At 47.9% G+C, this 20200-nt stretch overlaps 1 protein-coding gene across 22 annotated transcripts in view; it reads right to left on the bottom strand.

Moving 5' to 3' along the window:
* The window catches only part of ANK2 (ankyrin 2), a 284146-nt gene that overhangs the window by 134049 nt on the left and 129897 nt on the right, over positions 1-20200 (bottom strand). For all 22 annotated transcript variants that reach the window (XM_019656561.1, XM_019656546.1, XM_019656560.1 and 19 more), the window contains exon 2: positions 16147-16248. In XM_019656561.1, the coding sequence (XP_019512106.1) occupies positions 16147-16248 (102 nt within the window). The remainder of the gene's footprint in view (positions 1-16146; positions 16249-20200) is intronic.

Below are 20200 nucleotides of genomic sequence, written 5' to 3'. Positions count from 1 at the left end.
GTGAGCGGCCAGCAGCTGCAGTGAGCGGCCATCCAGAAGCCAGCGACTGATGTGCCTCGCCCGGGAAGAGCGCAATGATGGTGCCAGCTTTGGCCAGTGAAGCAACATCCTCCACAACTAGACTGAAGAACAAAACAACAGCAACTTGTCTGTTCCCCTTCCCCCAATTCCCCAATTAAAAAAATTAAAAAAAAAGTTTAACCTGTAAGTTGAAATCACCAGCTGAGGAACATGGAGGATTTCCCATCTTAAGTTCTCGGGAGCCCTGTCCCACCACCACCATCCCCCACACAGGTCACATCTGCCTGGACGACCGACGCCCCTGGCCTCTGAGCTGTCATCACCAAAGGACGAGGAGGTGGCAAGGGCGTCTCCTCCACATTTGCTGGTGATCTCTCTCTTCTTGTTCCCTTAGGATCACTGGTATCATGTCTCCCTATCCCACCATGGAAATACTTTACTATGCAAATCAGAAGAGAACCTGTATCAGGGGTGCCCGCCAGCCAGCTGTTAAACGTTGGCCAGCAATGTCACTAGGTAAACGCCACGGTTCTAGGGGGTCTGACGACAGTTTTATCTTTTAAAAAGATGAAGTGGGAAATGGCTCCCCGATGGTCAACGTCTTTAAGGTACAGCAGCCTGAATGTGGTCTTCACTTCTCTCTTAAAATTCTAGCACAAGCAGCATGTGTGTAAGTCTACAGGGAATCTCGTTTACATTTTTAGTAAAAAGTCAAGCATTATTAACTCATCATCAACCCTTGTTGCTTAAAATGAGTGCTCAGACTGGTTTGAAAATAATGTCAGCAGTGCCATTCAGAACATAACTTTTTACAAATTCAAAATAGAAAGGTTTGAGAATTAAGATGTTTAAAAAGTGTAAACTTTTCTTCAGTCCCATCAGTGACCTGGAGTTTGGAGGATCTATAACACTTCCTCACTGTCCCTCCAGAGATGTTTCCCCTTTTGGTCTGTGGTGCCAGCTCAGCTGACAGCTCAAGCTTGACATACACCAACTGTCAGAACACTATTCTCATGTTTCCACAAATATTGACAAATACTTTTTTAAAAATTAAGGTAACAAGATACTATCTCAAATAGAATAAAGCTGACACAATGTAGTTATGAAGGTCAAATACATTTTTAAATTAAACAATTTCAGGAGAAGTTAACCTATAAAAAGCCAAACTATCTTAGTTTACTCCACTGTTCTTTTCATGAATTCACAATATAGCCAACCCATTTTCACAAATAAACAACAACAACAACAAAAACATTTAATTCCACAGAACAGGAGAGAACTTTTCCTCAATAACTAGCTAGGCTTCTTCTCAATTAATTACAAGTCTGAGGCTCTAAGTTAAAAGAACTTTGTAAGGGAGGCCGGGTGGCTCAGTTGGTTAGAGCGCGTGCTCTGAACAAGGTTGCCGGCCGCTTCAATTCCCGCATGGGCCAGTGAGCTGCGCCCTCTACAACTAATGGGTTGTCAGAATAGTCATGACATCTTTTGTCTGTTTTTCAAAGGTCACTTATTTATATAAAGGACAAGGATCAATCAATGATGTATTGCCTGTTTTGTTCGATAACCTTTTGCCATCTTTCCGTGAGCTTCATAATTCCTCATTCATAGAAGGACCTGTCTTTATTTGTCAAAAACTGAACAAGGTGCTGATTTACAGCCTCATCTGAACTGAACGTTATACCACACAAGGAGTTTTGAAGAGAGCGAGACAAGTGGAAGTCTGATGGCGCAAGGTCAGGCGAGGATGGTGGGTGTGGCAACACATCCCATCCAAGCTCCAATAATTTTTGATGGGTGATCAAACTTGTGTGTAGTCTCGCGTTCTCACGATGGAACATAACTCCTTTACAATTAACAAGATCTGGACCTTTCTGGATGATGGATTCATTCAAACTATCCAATTGCTGACAGTACACATTTGAATTGATTGTTTGGTTCCTTGGTAGGAGCTCAAATAACACAACACCTTTAAAACCCCACCACACTGAGAACATAACCTTCCTCTGATGAATGTCTGCTTTCGATGTTGTTTGAGGCGAATCATCACGTCGGGACCAAGACTGTTTGCGCACCACATTGTTGTAAACAATCCACTTCTCATCACCAGTTATCAGTCACTTCAAAAAAGGATCGTTTTACTCACATTTAATGAGCATATTGCAGATGTTTATACGCATCGTCAAATGAACTTCTTTGAGTTCATGAGGAATCCAAATATCGAGCTTGCTTATGTATCCCAGCTTCTTCATGTGGTCGTGAAGGCCTAAATGATGGATATTCAATGTTTCTGCACTCTCTCGTGTCGTGTAACATGGGTTTGATTTGATCAATGCCTTTATTTTGTCGTCTTCAACCTCGGTGGGCCTCCCTGACCGAGGAGCGTCGTTGAGATCAAAATCACCAGCACAGAATTTCATGAACCATCGTTTGCACTGACATTCTTGTAGAGCATTGTCACTGTAAATTTTTATGCAACTTTTCACAAGCTTGACACGCATTCTTCCTTTTATGGAAGTAAAACAGTAAAATATGGCAAAAATGCAGAGTTTGGTCTTCCATCTTCAACTTGTTGCAAAATCTCCAAAACTCAATCAAATCGCTCAATTTTTTTTTTAGAACGAAGCTAGAACTGTCCTCTGTCAAATAATATAGCAATAACATAGATGCGAATGACTCTAGTACTTCCAAAAATGAACTAGTGCCATCTGTTGCAAACATGCATCATGACTTTTCCGACGACCCAATAGATTGAAGACAACGACTTGAGCTGAGCTGCTGCTGAGCTGCCGGTGGGAGGCCGGATGGCTCAGTTGATTACAGCACGTGCTCTTAACAAGAAGGTTGCCGGTTTGATTCTCACATGGGATGGTGGGCTGCACCCTCGGCAACTAGACTGAAAACGGCGACTGGACTTGGAGCTGAGCTGCGCCCTCCACAACTAGATTGAAGGACAACAACTTGACATGGAGCTGATGGTTCCTGGGAAAAACACACCCAATAAAGATTTTAAAGAACTTTGTAAGGAAAACGTACCCTTTTGGGGAGCACCAAGATCTCACAACAAATCACTACAATGTATTTCCATTTTGACAATGTCATAAAAACTATGATAAAAATTTTTCTGTATGTGGGAACAGTTCAGAAACCAAACTGTATATAGTATATAAATGGAATATGGGATAACATGTGTCTTCAAGACTTCTGTACTACTAACATAATTGAAGCCAGATGGTTATAAAGACGGGTGATGGGTGATATTCTAGTGATAAATGCTGTAAATTCTTAACCTGCATTCTTTGAAAATGCCATCAAATCAGGACTGCTGTCATATTACTGGATTCATAGAAAACAAGACAAGCAGCTTTCTTTAGCTAATGTTTAGTTTCGGAATTTCTAACTAAAAGTAGATTTAATTACAACAGAATAAATGGGGCAATTGTTATTGGAAAAAGTAACTCAGCATCAACTGGACTCCAAGCAAAAATGTTTTATCCTGTGACCACGGCCAACATACGAATTAGACATGTTTAAAGTGGAGAGTGATAAACAATCCCATTCATAGCACAACTCAGCCAATTCCTTGAGAGTTTATTTTGCAGTTAAGCAGTTTGGCGAGTCCCTCAGATCCTGTTTCTAAAAATCAAATGTCCCACGGGAGCCACACCAACAGTCTAGTTCCCCAGTCTGTTAGCAACACTGGCAGACACTGCAAAGGATGTTTTGTTGTTGTTATTGCTCACGTGGTGGGGTGAGGGGGTGGGAAGGAGGTAGAGCTGGTCAGGCCTTTCATACGTGGTGCAAATACAAGGCAGGCTCTAGTACTTCCCCAGTAGTGCCTCCCACACATAGATCCTTTTCATATCAAAACAGAAAATAATGTCAGTTTCTGCATTTGCTAGCACACTCATCCTGCACTTACTGAGTTCAGGCCCTAGAGTCTCCTGAGGCCCTTCCTGTTTATCGAAACGTTAACTAGTCCTTCCCTAGATTAATATCAGGGTACAAGTTCGTTGTCACAGAAAGCAGCGTACCCGGAATGGGTCTTCCCTCTTCCCTGCAGAAATGGCTTCACTGAATTAGGAAATATTAGCACACGTGGTTTGTACAGAGGTGGATATAAGACATCTCCTATGAGCACTGTTTGTGTCCTGTGTCTGTCTCACATGGGTTCCCTTAGCTGACTGCTGTTGAGTTCAGTAACAGGAAAAAGTTTAATAATTGGAAAAGCCGCTATGCTTCTTTTCACTAACCTTTAATTCAGGAAAATTGCATAATTCAATGTTTATTTTTTTTCACTAGTTTCCAGGAAACAGAGAATAAATTCAGTACCCACAGGAATTCGGTCACACAAGTCCCCTGCTGCTCCCTTTTTACTTGGTTTGGCTTTCATCTTGCTTAGTTGCACGATTAATGATGTCAGAATCACGGTACGTGTACGTGTGTGTGCGTGTGTGTGCGTGCGTGTGTGTGCGTGTGTGTACGTGTGTGTGCGTGTGCGTGCATGTGCTGTGCCATCGATATTTACTGTAAAAATTCTCAGTCCTTGTGTCTCAAAACAGCCCTAGGCCAAGTGCTATTCTTACTAGTCTGAGGAATTCCTACCTCATAGGATTGTAGAGAGTAACCATGCTCTGATTAATATGGTTGCTGGTTCTAATTAGCCACTCAGTGACTCAACATACTCACCAATGCTTTGGGGGGAAAACTTACAAGAAAATTTAAAATGATTTGAAAGTCCAAAACAAAATTCTAAGAAGAAATTTAAAAATTAGTGAAACCTAAAAAATAGTAGGCTACACAGAGAATTAATATCCTCAGTGTTCTTAAGAATAACAGCCAAGGAACTCTACTGATGCCAACCTGGGGGGAAACAGATGGCATAGCAGTGAAATGAATTAGGGGGGATGGGAGGGGGGACCCTGTGCCTGAGTCAGAGAAGGCTGGAAACCCTTAAGGTTGTTAAATGTGTCTCCTAAGATAGCGCGGGAATAGTCACACGGTACTGGGGATGCTGGAATTCAATTGGGTCCTTCCTCCGCCACCACCAACATGTGGCTTTGGGAAGTCACTCAACCTGCGTCCTCTCATGGTCTTATCTACAAATAACCACGATGATGATGGTGATGCTGACAGGACAAAAAAAAAAACAAAAGCCTTTAGGGGCACCCACTGTGTGCCAATCACAGCTTTGGCCACTTTCTAATGAAGGTGAAATGGTTGAAGGTGGCTGTGGGCGGGTGGGGGTAGGCAGTGGTTTTAGAGGGGACCTGCAGGGCAGAGCGTGCTCCCCAGGAGGGCCACCTGAGACCCTCCCTGCTCTTCTGGCCCCTGTCCCAGGCCCCAGTGACCAAGCCACAGAGTGGTCTTGCTCAGGACACCTGCCGGGGTCCCTGAGCCTTGGCTGGTGGGAAACAGGGGGAGTGAGCCAAGATGTTGTTGGCCCCTCGTCCGGGTCCCCACGGAGGGCCCTGTCTGTGGCTTCCTTCTTCCAGCCCTCGCCAGGGGCCCCCGGCCTCTGAGCTACAGGGGGTCAGGGGCAGGAGTGCTGGAGCGGGGGTCCATGCAGGCAGAGGCACAGCGGGCTGGGGGCCCATTACTCAGGCCTGGCTGAGCCCTCTGCCTCATCCTCCTCAGGACAGAGCGGAGCTCCAGGTGCCACTGCTCCCCCGGGGGCCAGCCTGGCCAGTGGGCGATCGTGTCACGGGTGTCAGGGCGCAGGCCCAGGGGCTGCAGAGTCGCGGAACGACCTCTGCTAAGGAGCACGCAAGGGGGCCAGGCCCATGGGAGGGTGCCAGTGCTCGCCTGAGGACTGTCCCACCAGTGACACCACCGCCAGGCTTCTGACCCTGATAAGACTACACCTGCCAAAAAGGACTCCTGGTTAACTGGGCTCACATTCATAACACAGTCCGGCAGCCACTGTCTGCAAAGGTCCTTCAGGCCTGCGCCTCTGGGAAGACCCACACACCGGGCGGCCTGCCTCCAGCACTGTGCTCCTGCCTGCTGCGTGGACCCTTATAAAGGGACTCCTAGGATCAAAATTCCACCAGTGGGGCTGAGACATTCCCCGTTCAATCAAAGCTGTGCAGCTATTGTCCTCATTTGCATCTTTACTGACCACTCAGAGCAGCACCATTCTGGCCAATCAAGACAGTGCTTTTTGGACCAATCAAAATGAGCATTTAGAGTCCTGATTTGCATGAGAACAGACCAATCAGGAGCCAGGGGCGGGAACGCTTCTGTGTCAGCCTCACCTCTGGCTGGGGGAGCCCGCTTTCAGTTTCCATCGGAGACGGCGTTTCCGGGCCTTGAGCCATAATCTGGAGCTCAGCTGCATCGCCGCCTCGGGTTCTGGCCCGCGCCCGGCTTCGTCACAGCTGTGCTGTTTTCACTGCATTGAGTCTGTCCCCTACTCTCCACCCCCCAAAATGGGGACTCCTGGTGCTGAATTGGTGATGACAACCTTCTGTCAGCAATGCCAAGGTCACCTAGGCCCACAAGGGCGGCCACCGCCACGGGAGGGACCGCTATGGACCTGCTGGTCTGTGTGGGTGGGTTACAGGGTTTGGTCCTCGGAGCCCCCAGAACATGCTGCTCCCAGGTGGGGGCCCAGGACCCCTGCGCCCAGGGCCCACCAGCTGCTGGTGTTGCTGTCGCCGCACTGAACGGGAACCCACCAAAGCAGGCCGCCAGCGATCAGTCCTGGGTACTGTCTCTGCGTGAGTTAGTGTGATCAAGTAGTAAGAACCTGAGTCTTTTGAAACCATCAGCAGATATTCACTGAGCTCTTCCGTGAGAAAGATACTGGCTGGGCTTGTCAATCGCTGAGTCCCAGGCAAGGTATTCCCTACAGCTCTACAACTTTTGGAATTAAAATGGCTAAATATACCAAGTAGTTAAAAAATAAGGTCTGAATGCTACTTTGAAACAACCATATGCATGTGAATCAATCTTAAAGGGCAGAGTTACCTTTTTTGTTTCGTACTTCTATTAAATTTTTATAAAGCCGTATTATAACACTTTATTTAAAATCAGACTTTACAATAAGCTCTATTCGCCATTTCTCTTGCTGATTTTATGAGATCTTTTGCTCATTGACTGCTTTTCTATGACCATATAAAACGAGTGGATGAAACCACAGACAGAACAGATAGACAATAAAATTGTTCATAGAGCCATTCGAGCATTAGTTATGTTTCTGGCACGTACATAAAAGATGTGGGGTAGTACATCTGGGAAAGTTGAGGAACAGATTCAGGAGGATACAGCTAAACATACGTGAAGGTTAAATGCTTGCATCAAAATTCACTAAACTTTTCTGCACCTTAGCACAAATCCATAATCGATACACACTCATCCGCTAATCAACAAGTATTGGGTTGTTGAAAAAGTCATGATGCATTTTTGCAACGAAAAACATAGAAAAAAATACATCGTGACTTTTCGGACAACCCAATATTTCCTACGTCCCCACCAAGCGTTCAGCTCCAGGCGCTAGCTTCTAAGGGAGAAGCAAAGCACACCTGACATAGTTTCTGTCCTCACAGAGCCCCAAAATAATTAGTAAACAACTGGCAATCACCTCTGCACTAGCACACACTTGTCTGTGGTTTTGCAAACCTCTGGCGGCTCTGCTCGGCAATCTCGCCTGTCGAGTTAAGGGTCCTCTAGTCTGTCATATGCATATGAGCAAAGTACAAACTAACTCAGACAACTTCCTTAACTATACTAAAATCTAAACATTTAGAAGGAGACGATTGACGTATATGCGTTCCTGAAATATATTAGAAGAGAGAGATGGAGAGCCAATGGCACATCAAACAATAACCAGAGAGAACAGAAAGCGAAACTCGGCCCCTGACCTCCACCCCACCCCGCTCTAAACGGTGCTCCTGGGTCACAGATGCCTTAAGCCAGGAGCTCGTTTCAAGAGGAACTACAGGTCCACAGAGATACAAATAATTATGAAATACTATTTATAGTTTCACTCTGCCGTTAGCATAAATGACATTGACAAAATAAACCACCTACACCAAATTCAAAACACAAATGACCTATTTACATATCCCCAATCCAATGTCCACTCCCCATACCAACCTGACTGTCTGCACGTTCCCCCTCTCCCACGGTGGCTGCTCCACACCCAGACCACTCACCGTGAAGGACTCAGGATTTATTTATGGGAAAACGCAAAGCGAACAACGTGTCATCTTTGTCAGACACAATTTAACTGATCTTACCATGTCATTGGCTGGTCTCCACAGGTTTCTGATTTAATAAAGTAAAACTAAGCGACCCAAGAGGAAACTTGTCTTATTAGTGAGTTATGTTAAAGGCTTTCTTTTTCATTCCCAAATGATGAATTTTTAATGAGGTATTAGCTAAGCCTTCACCAATTTGAAAATATTTACAGTGAGGCTTGGAATTTGGTAGCTCATTGGTCATTTCCTATAGAATAGGCTTAGAATAAGAATGCCGTGAAGATATCCTGCATCACCCACAGTGGAGCCATCTCGTGGTCCTGACTGCCGCTCCCTCCTGAGCCACTGGTATTTCTCCCCTGTCCAGTTCCATCCAATCTTTCTATCATATAATTCTCGAAATATAGAGAATGACATTAAAGATGACGGTGAGTTAGCCTGGGAGAAGAAAGAGTTATGAAAACACTTCAAAATCTTACCAAGATCAAGAGGGATGAAGACATGATGGGTGCTGAGAAATAAACATTGATGAATGAAAGAAGGAGAAACTTAATGACATAAATGACATTAGTATATTTTATATTTTACATATATTATATCACATTATTACATTTTACAGATGAGGACACTAAAATTCTCAGAAGTCAAGTGATTTGCCTCAAAGAGCCTCACCACTAAAAAGAGGGAGAGCAAATATTCAAACTTAGGTCCATCTGATTTCCAAACTCATGCTTTTTAAAAACCAGTGGTTCAAACTGTGGGTCATGTCGCAGAGAAAGGTGGCAAAAGCTCCCGAATGGACTGCCCGTCAGCATGCACCACGACAGGAAGAAGAATAAAGAAACACGGAATGCACTGTGGATGGCAGGTGTTGATTTTGTTTTGGGTTTGTTTTTTGGTGAAACTAATGCATACACATGCACACACGCACATGCATGTGTGTGTGTGTGCGCATGTGTGTGTGTGTGTGCGTGTGTGCGTGCGTGTGTGTGTGCATGCACGCTCTGGACTGTGATCAGCTAAGGGAGTTTAGGCAGGATCTGAGACCTGAGGGCATCTTGGGGAGACCAGATGTCCGCTCAGACCAAACGAGAGCTGATGTTCTCCAAGACTGTTCTGAGAGAAGTGGAGTTTATGGTGTGCATATTAGGATTTTCTGAACTTAGTAATTCCCATTTTAGATGACGGCTGTGATGCAAAGAAGAGGAGTGACAACAGGACAAGTGAGAATTCTTCCTCTTGATAACACTGGCTGAATTCCTCCTTCTCGTGAACCTCCAGATGTCACTAGCCTGTACCTTCTAGATCCCATCCTTGACCCCTTGAAGGTTTCAGATTCTAGTTCATTGCCAGTTCCTCCAACATACACGAAGGTGATTTTCCAAACTCCCAGCTTCCAGGTTCCTGACGTGTCCACCGATGGTTTCTCCTTTTTTCTTCCCCATCTTCTCACTTCCAGGGGCGCACTCTGCACCTTGTCATTTACAGTGACAAGCTCCCTCCAGGACTGCGCTTTCCCGCATCCAACCCCTCGGCCCCCACTGACTCTTGACAATGTGCTGACCCCACTCAGCAGCAATCCTGCAGCCTGACACCCAACGTCCGCTCACCTTTCACGGTGCCCACCTGTCTCCTCGCTCAGCCAAAACCCCTGCACGCTCATTACCATCATTCCATTCACTTGCCCTTCTCTGGCTGCACGACACATGCTGAGCACAGCCACAGTCCTGGGTATGTAACTCCATGTGACCCAGGCCTGAAAATGGCTGCAGAACACACGTGCTAGCTGGCCACGACCCTTGGGCCTTAATGCCACCCGCCAAAAATGCTCTGTCACCTGAGTCACTCTCTCCCACTCTCCTAGGTGATAATCTCACAGCAGTCTGTCCTCAATCTCCATCTTCACTCTCAGTTGATCTTGACTCATTTCCCTGAGAAAATAGAATCAATTACAGAGAATTTCCATCGCCAGGCGGCTCCCAGCAGGATACCAGCCATGCCTCTTTACCCACAAACGCTTCCGTTTCCTGAACCATCCATGTTTCACAAAGGCCAAGGCCTTGCGCGTCACCACTCAGGGGTGCCATCCAGCAACGCTCCCCCCACTGTCCTGCATCAGGGGTTTTCCCGCCTTTGCTGATTTGTTTCCATCGGTGAAACAGAAATGCTGTTACTTATTTTCTATTTTGAAAAGCCTCTCTCGATCCCGCTTCCTCTTCCAAGCGCTCCCTGTCCTCTTCTCCCCGTTGTGGGAAGGGTCCCCATAGCATCTGCTAACGATGCAGCTCTGTCCGGCCTGCACCTGCCAATCACCTGAGCGCTGTATCAAGTCAGCGGCCACCACGTGCCCAAAGTGACAGCTTGGGTCCTTAGCTCACTGACCAACAGCACTGCACAGCTTGATCATTCACTCCACCTGAAAATAAGTTTCCACTTGGCTTCCAAGCACCACACTGCAGGTTTCCTTCCCACTTCTCGGGCGCTCGGCCTCACGTCCCCGGCTCTCCTGACCGTCCTGCCCGCTGCACGTCGGAGCCCAAGGCTCAGTCCCTGCACCTCCTCATTTCTCATAAACAATTACTCTTCTGGCGACATCAACCAGTGCCATGGTTTTAAGTAGCACTGAGCACTCTGAAGTGTACACCTGGGGCCAAAACCTCCCCTCTGAACCCCACACGCAGATCCCCAGCTGCCTACACGAAGCCTCGGATATCAAACAGACAACGGAACTTCACATGTTCAAAACCAACCTTGTGGCGACGCCCCCAAACCTGCTGGCCGCACCGTTGCCCATCTCAGCGCTCTCCGGCCACCCCAGCTCCTGCCTCACTCTCCTCCTATGCTGAATATCAACAAAGCCTCAGCTTCCCAACGATCCGGAACCAGCCGCTCCCCACACCTCATCTCTCAGTTCAGGTGTCCCGGGAGTGTCCCTCCCCTGCCCTGCTCCTAGCATTCCGAGGGGACATTAAAACTTCAGTCAGCGCATGTGGCTCTCTGCGAGCCAGTCTCTGATCACCTCCTGCCCTCTCAGCCAGGGCGCCTGCAGTAGCCGCGGTCCCCTGGCCTGGCCCTCTACCTCCGTCACCACGCTGCCTGCTCGGGACACTCAAGGAGTGCCAATCCTTCAGGGCTGCTATGACCACCGTCCTGTCTGACATGACACCCTGCCCCACTGCCCCCTGTCCCCTTCTGCATTTCTCCTCTCATAGTCACCTTATCCTTGGGGACTGGCTGTCCCCTCGGCTATGGACTGCAGCTGTGTGAGGGCAGGTTGGTGCCTCCCTCCACACAGCACCCAGGACAGTGCCTGCCACCCACCATCAAGGAACAAGTGACACAAAGAATGTGGCTAGAACCCTGAGATGGCCTGAGAGTTGTGTGTGAAACCCACGTCTTTCAGTCATAGAAACAGGGCCTTCAAGAAGGTTCCCAGAACACGAACTACCTGTTCCCATCCAAAGTACTTAAGACGATCAGAAATAATTTGCATGAGCTTCCCCTGGCACTTTTTAAATGAAATAAGAGTTAGATTCCAAATATCTTCATAAATCTGTGTAGGTACAAACAGAGACAACACTCTTTAGCGCTATGGACAAGCAGTCCACGAAAAGGCTCTGCCAGAATTACTCGACCCGGAAAAACTATCACATCGCAGCCAAAAATTCTAAGTGCTCAGAACCTGAGGTGGATGTGAGTCACCTCCAGCCTGAGTCAGCACCACTCAGGACACACCAAGGACAGGTACTAGGACACGCGGAGGAAACTCAGGGAAGCGTACGGAACCCAAAACAAAATGGCACACGTAGCCAGAACCACCCACTCGCACCACCCGTGCTTCTCGACATGGGGCACTGATAAATACACGCGTGTGCGACTGCAGGATTTGCACACACACTTGTGCCTCGTTTAACCCCTTTGGAAGCTGTGTACAGCATACACCACATTCCATTAATCCCATGGGTTCAGTTCTCACCTATCCTTTTTTGCTGCCTGTATCAAGTCCCAGGCTAATGGAATTGTTTGGGCATTTCCAAGGAGAGAGCCCAGCCAGATGCATCCAAATGGCATTTGTAAAAGCGATGTTGGTTTAATGTAACCCAGATAAACAGTACCTGTCAGCAAACTGATAACAGCGGCTCTGACCACACCTCTGGAGTCCGTCCTCCAGGAGAACCAGCGCTTTTGCTCAGGCTTAGGCCGAGAAGCAACATAAAAAGACGACACTGCTACCAGGATTTTCATTTGCTAGTACTGGCCGAACGCCTGCTCTGCTGAGCATTTTGCAAACACCTCACAACCCCGGCCTCAGCGCTGGGACGGCCACCGCCTTACAGCGCAGGGAACTGAGTCCTGGGGAAGCTGGCGGCCCGGGGTCACACGGCTGGAAGGTGGACACCGGGTCTGGGCTCCAGCACCGCTTGTAACGTGACTCCCGAAAACGCCGTGGCCTGAGCCGTACTGGGTGAGCGTGCGCCAGTCACTGCTGCGTGGGTCTGCTGGTGGGCAGAGGCCTGGGGTTTCAGCAACATTAATGCTGTTCTGAAAATGGGGCTTTGACCTTGCCTTCTGCTTCTGAGAAAGGAAACAGGATCTATCTGATTACTGTGCACCTTCGCACCTGCCTCAGGAGTACAAGGTCAAGACCAACAACCAGGACACTTTAAGAACTGTTAACCTCTAGTGTCGCATCCAGGATCAGGTCCAGTAAAGGACAAGCGATACCTTCATTATGATGTCACTGCAGTGGAACCAGGACATTTTCTATGTGGGGAGATTTCGGAACCTGATGATGCTTTTATTGGATTGTACCTGGCTATAAATTTTTAATGAAAAGGTCATAGAGTCTATATTTAATGTCTGGATGTTAACCTCGTTTGTAACATTGTCCAATTACAAACAATTACTAAATAAATTAGAGAAGCAAAAGTATATGTGAGTTTCAGAAATAGGGAGCAAAGGCTAAGATTTATTCTCTTTTCTGGATGTATAAGAGATAATAAGATAAATAATTTACTAGCGTAATCTTTTAAAGAAAATAAAAAAGCTTGAAGTTTTTTATTAAAGAATATTGTCTTGTGCCAAATTTATGAATTTTTCCCATATCCGTTAATTGATCAGAAATCAAATGGTATTTTTGGATTACATTTCAACATTCTCATGGTAGTTATGGGTCAATTTTAGAAAGAAAAAGGTTTCATCCAAATTCCAGTTTAAGGAATCTTGGCACACCAACCAACACATGCGATATTTTGGGGCCGCTGGTGTAGCCAAGATTGCCCTTCATTGAGAAAAGAAACGGTACAGCAAGTCCTGGTTTCTAGGTTACATGTCCTAACGCTCCCCAGAAACCACCTCCCGGGGAAGCAGAGGGCGGCCTCCCACGTGCCACTGGCTGTGAGCTTCGGCGTCTACAGAAATAGCAACACTTCCGCCGAGGGGGCCTCTCTCCCTCCTGTGTTTGGAAATTATTTTCTGCTCTATAATTTATTTGAGTTCTGGTCGTCGTCCTGGTGATGATGCTCTCCGACTTCAAAGCTTCTTTAACCACCTGTGATGCTAACCCCAGGACGACCGAGGTCTTTTTATATTATCAATGGTAGCTGAAAGGTCAGGTTTGAGCTCCAAGATAAAGGGTGTCACCGCTGTACAATTTGAAGGGCAGGTCCAACCATCTCAGGAAGATGTTGTACAGTAGGAAGGGCTTGTACACAGGGACAGACAGAACCAGAGGCCCTGGGGACCTCCCTCAACCTCTGCTGGGCTCAGTTTCTGCATTGGTAAAGCCCGGCGAACGCCCTCATCACAGCTCTGGTCTCCGCTGATTGACGAAACATCACACGTGAAGCCCCCAGAGAAAAGCCCTGTACATCGTAGCTAATTAGCTAACACTAGTCACTTTATGTCCCTAATCTCTATTTAATGTACATTCTTGAATAGCAATAATAAAAAGCCGACAGCAGGCAGCACTTACTGTACACCTGGGAAACCCAGGTGATTGAGGAGCGTCAATCCATATTTTAAGGGGAGGTCAATTCTAATTTTTCTGACTTGGTGAATTACATGTAGTAATCACAGTTAGCACATGTACAACTTAGAAAACCCTTTCATATGTCATGACAATTTACAGTGCAACCCAGTGATGTAGGATTGAATGTAGTATTATTACTTTGTGTGAGATATTAGAAAAATGCCACTTTCTGAACTGAAATCACTTGATGAAAGTGGAGACAGAACTTAAACTTGAACCTTCAGTCTCTAAATTGTGTGTGGTTTCATGACATCATGTTGCCTTCTCACAAAAATAAATGTTCTCCCCTTTTATAGGAACATTGGCCACTACAAGAAAGCATGTCAGGCTCCTTGAAGCTTTCTGAGGTGAATCAAGGAGTTAGGTTGGTCTACAAAGCAGACAGAATTGAATATTTACTGCGGAGAGATTACTTTTCTAAAAGCACCCTAAGCTCTGTCATACAACTACAATAAATGTCATGTTATACTTTGGGGTGAGGTCGACTTGGTATGACCAAGGTTTTCCCTAGGTTCCCTTTCGGCATTATTTATAATTTCACCCAAATGAACTGACAGGTTCATTGCCTAGTCTCTAGATATTGCAAATTTAGAAAGTTAATAAATTGATATTAAAATTGGGGGAATGTTTTTAATATAATTTTTAAAAATCTAAGATAACATATTAAAATTATAAACTGTTTCATATTCAGTCTCAAAGGCATTTCTGGAAGAAGCTCATACCTCCACACAGGACTTTGGATACTCTCGGTCTAGTAAAGTAACTGATATACCTAAAGTTCAAATCATTTGTTCAAAGGAACACTAAAAACATATCAAATAAAAAGATTGATAATGGGAAATGAGACGGATAAACAACGTAGATGCAGAATACGAAGATCTTGTATATTTATAGGGATAAAGGAATTTGCCCTTTTCCAGGTCAGTGACAAGAACTAGGTTAAGATCTGGATTTTGTCTCATCTACAAGCTGAAAAGCCCAACTGCGATTGTTTCACGATGCTGGTGGAGACACGAGTCTCCTGGGTCAGAGACAAAGGACTTCATATTCACAGCAAAAGCAGCGGCTGAGTGGCAACATGTTGCTTGCACATCCCGTGCCCCCCCATAGACACACACCCATGGGACCAGCGGTGGGTGCCTGTGCAAGTCGCGGGTTATGTCACAGAAGAATGCCTCTCGTTCACTTAGAATTAGCCAGGAGTTTCACTTCTGGCTCAGCTCTGTCAAGCGCGTGCACACGCACGAGCACATCACCAACACTTAGCACTAAAGTGGATACTGGAGACCACTAGAAACTTAAATTCAAGACATAAACATCTTAGTCTAAAACAGCACAAAACTCTCAACATCCCTGGGACCAAATAATATTAGAAATGTGTATTTTTGTCTAAAGCCTTATCAAGTTGATGTGATGAATGAATAATTCAAATACTACATTTCGGTCAATAGTTTCAACCTCTTCTCACTGTAATTCATATTTTATAACGAATTAGGGGGGAAAGGGGGAATTTTTTTATATCCTCTTATTTCTCGCTTCCAAACTATAACAATCAGTTGCCATGAGTTAAACTCACAAGGCAGAGAAGAAACGAAGCAAGAGTCTGGGTAACTAGCGATGCTGAGATGTGAAACACCATTCTGGGTTAAAGTCCCGCCGAGGGTGGCCCAGGTCCTCACGACAGCACTGACACCCACTTGCTGCTTCTGCTTCTGCTTTGCCAGTGAATAAGCTCTCAGTACAAACATCTGCGGCTTCAAAAGTTGGGAAGGGGCAGAAATGGACTTTCCCGTCTGGGTCACTGATATTTTAGTAAGTGCAGTGCAGGCCGCTGGACACAGGCAGACAGCGCGTGTCCTTCGGGGGCTCCACGGGCACGCGGCTCCTACCTACCTGGTTGCAGGTGTTGATGTCCACGCCCCCCTTCAGGTATTCCACGACCTTGTCCAGGTTGCCGGCTCTGGCCGCGCGGAGGAAGCTGGCATTGCTGTCAGACTGAGAAGAGAGAAGGCCGTCAGTGAATTTGACAAGATAAGCACACCGAACACAGAAGGACAGAATGCTTGTGCTGAGTCTATGACGCTGAACCGTCAGCCTGGGGCGAGGCAGCAGCTCCAGGGTTTCCAGAGAGCTAAGACACGGGCGTCCCTGGGAACCACCGCGATGACAACACTGTCACTGCTTTGTCTTGAATCTTCAGCCACATCTGAAGAGGAATTTACCCCCAAATGCACCGCTAATGGTCATGTTAGCTTCAGGACGCTGGTGACTTTACACTAACCCTAATGTCAAGCTCCATCGGGAAAGTAAAGAAGCAGAGGGCTTCTTCTCTCGTCCTTACTGGCTGGATTTTGGCGAGTCCGGGGGAGAACGCTGAGAAGGGTCACTTGGCAGTCACCTGTCCTCCTTATCAGGGAAGCAGAGCTCCGAGGAGCTTGAGCAACGAGAGGAGCACCGGTTGGCAGGTGAGGCCTGGGCCCACGCAAATTCTGTGATCCCAGGAATTTTGGGAAAACAAGGTCAAAGAAATTTAAGCCGGCTGACATAATACCAGGCTAAAATCGCTGGATAACAATGCTGGCTCTTGGAGACGGCTTTGGAAGTCCTGACCGCCCCCTCACTGCTCTCCAAATCTGGTCCTGCGGGAATCCTGCATTTTCTGCACAAAACGCCCTGAGGGGGCAGCTGCACCCCTGGCTTCCGCCCTGCCTCTACACGCACAAAGCTGTGGCTGTCCTGCGGCCACTGCCCAGCTACAGAGGACCGGGAACAGGCCTCAGGGCATGGGTGTGTGGCCCTCGCCCAGCGTTCTCCCAGTGGCTACTAGACGGACGTGGCGGGGCTCTGGGCACCCTCGGGGTGACGTGAGAGAACTGCAGGTGTCTCCTCTGGGGGCCTCAGGTCCGGGCTCAGTGCACATGGGGAGGAAGCTCACTCACGTTTACCCAAATACCACAGCGGCCTAAGTACAGTCAGGGGTGACCCATGAAGGGTTGGGAGGGGTGGCTGCCATCACTGCGTCCGGGACACAGGCCGGCTCTCCTGAGCAGACCACGGCGTGGTCACCAACACAGAGTCCACCCCGGGATGGCTGTCCCCGCCTGGCCGCACAGTGGCGCGGTGCCCCAAGCACATGTGCGGTGATGATCTATGACGCGTCCTCCAAGGCCTGGTCTGTGACACTGCTGTGCAGCGCGTGGCCAGTGCTTAAGTCCTGGGAGGTTTCCGGCCTCCAGGCTTCTGGCCGAGGTGCTTAGAAGTGAGACAGAATCCTAGGAGTTATGCTGTGTCAGCATCTCACAGGAAACATGATTTAAAACAACAAAAGTTAAATAACAGGAGGTCATGACAGAAAGAATGACAATATTATTTCCCGTGTAGCTTTAAAAATAAATGTATGTACTGTGTAGAACTGTCTAATCACTGACACTAACATAATATCGTATGTCGACTATACTTTAAATTTAGAAACTGTTTACAAGACTGTGCCTAGAAAGGGCTTCCATCTCATGCCTGGGGCTTCATAACTCTAGGAGGGGACGTGTGCTGGGTGTTTAATGTGGGCGCAGAGCTGCGGAGGCTGTCCCCAGCACCTCAGCACTCACATGACACCACGGCAAAGGAACGATTCTTACACCCATTTAGTAGGGACGAGGGCGGGAGGGGGTTGGGTCTCCGAGGTCACGCCGCTGTTCAGTGTGATCCCAGGTCTCCAAGCTTGTCCCCTCTGCGACACTCCTGTCCCTGCACCTCACCGCAGCACACCTGGCCTGTGGCGCCTGAGCCTCAGCTGTGTTCCGTCTGTGGAACCACAGCATGGCCCAGCCCGCGTGTCCGCTCTAAGTCATAGCACCTGCTCAGCACAGAGCCTCAGCGGACAGAGCTCCTGGCTGATGTCCCTCTCGTCACCTGTACCAGCCATCTACGCACCAGGAAAAGCCGGAGCTGGTTCTAGACAAACTACTTAGAAACACATGCATCTGGGAGGAGGAGAGAGGTGGCAACACCGAGGTGGCTCACACCGCGTTAACAAGCCAGCTAACCGTCTCTCCGCTTGTGTCATCATATCAAACTCGGGAACCAAGGTCAGGCTCGCTCCACGGCTCCTGTGGAGGAGGAATGCCAGGACCAGGCAGGGCAGGCGGGAGGGAGGGACACGGGGAAGGACTGCGGAAGCTCGAGAGGCTACGGGCGTCCCTGCGGGGTACCCAGCACACCCCTCAGCACCTTCTCAGGGACCTGGAGTGACATCGAGGGCACTTCTGCTATTACATAACCACAAGTTTTCATAACTGCTTCTCTCTGTTCTGAATCAAATTTCTAAGAAGTAGAAGCAAGTGAAGGCTTGCAGCCAATCCCGAGAGTTTTAGCAGGTTGTCCCCAGTGCTCAGGCCGGGCCAGACCCAGGGGAGAGCCCCAGCGGAGCAGCCCCGCCAGGCCGTCCTCGCCACTGAGTCACAGCAGGCTTCGCTGTACGTTGGGGTCTTCTAGAACCCAGTTAAGAGACTTGGTTTTCCCCAAGTGAGAAGATGCATCATAAATGCATTTTGCAAATGCAAACAAATGAAAGTATTATAAAATGGTCCCAGAACAAAATTAAAATGAGACTTCTAAGTTTATGTGCAGATACTGACAGTAAACTAGTATTTCCCCCATGCATTTCCACACACGCATTCGCTCCACGACAACCAGGTCATCCTGGGATTACAGCTCTGCACACGAGCTTAGGATAAGCGGCCATCAGTCTCGTCACCTCAACCACACAGATGCACGGGGACTCGGGCTCACGCTGACACACAGCAGCTCTCACCAGGCTGTTTCCCACTGAGAGTGACACACACTAAGTGTGAGCAGGGGGAGGTGCTTTCAAACAGACTTGTCTCCAGGCTCGACCAGGAGGCTTGACACAGAACGCACAAAGAGCAGAAATGAAGCAACAGCAGATCCTGGGAAAGGCTGACAAACGCAGGACCAGCCAGCCCTGTGTGCTTCACCTCTGCGTCCCTCAGGCTCTCGGACCCCAAAACCCATCGTCCTCACACCCACCAGGTCCGACTCTGACAGGGACTCAGATACAAGCCCCACTAATGTCACTTAACATGCCCCCTTCACAACCCCAGGTGGCGTCTCAAACCAAGTGAGAAACGCTTCCTCTTAAGTTCTCCTCAACACAGTTGTGCATGTTTTTTGTACTTGACTGTTAGACAAACGGGGTGCTTTCTCAGCACCAGCGGGGTGGGCATGGAAGGTGGGGGGATGTGCATTCAGAAAGCCCCCCTTATCTCCCAAAGGAAGGCTTCCCCAAAATCCTGGCTACAGGTTTGTATAAGTCTGTGCTTAAATTTCAATAGTAACCTAACGAGGAAAGTGTAAGCTTGCCAGGCCACCTGGCTGGTCATCCCTTAAGTGAGTGCAACCACGTCGTTTGTTTGTAACTCAGCGTGTGACAAGTGACGTACAGGTGACGCACACACGTGCACAGTTTTGCCAGAGTGCAGAAGGTGGTCAGAAATCTGGTCATTGCACTGGCAGGATGGCACAGATGTGCTGAACCAGAAAACCCCCGCACGGCAGTCAGTGAGGACCGGCTCACAGTGCCCGCCCGCAGGGCGCGTGACAGAACAGGCCAAGTGTTCAGTCCCCAGTTTTCGCTCCAGCTGGGTTAGGGGCTCATGCTGACCTCTGACTTCATCTCCAAGTAAATAAGGAGCTTTAAATGATGGTCACCTGGCACGTGACTACAACTGATGTTAGCGCATTTCTCTGATAGCTTTGAGTTCCATTATTCTGAAACGGGAGACAAAGCCTTAACTGTAATAAAAATAACAACACGTTTTAATACTTTAATAAAGTGAGTGCGTTGCTGGAGTTTGGGACGCGGTCAGCAATATGGACCGGCTGGCAGTGTGGACCGGCCTGCAGTGTGGACCGGCCTGCAGTGTGGACC

This window comes from Hipposideros armiger, unplaced genomic scaffold (assembly GCF_001890085.2).
Source record: "Hipposideros armiger isolate ML-2016 unplaced genomic scaffold, ASM189008v1 scaffold_262, whole genome shotgun sequence".
NCBI classification, from domain to species: domain Eukaryota; kingdom Metazoa; phylum Chordata; class Mammalia; order Chiroptera; family Hipposideridae; genus Hipposideros; species Hipposideros armiger.
This window is presented reverse-complemented; position numbering and strand designations above follow the sequence as displayed.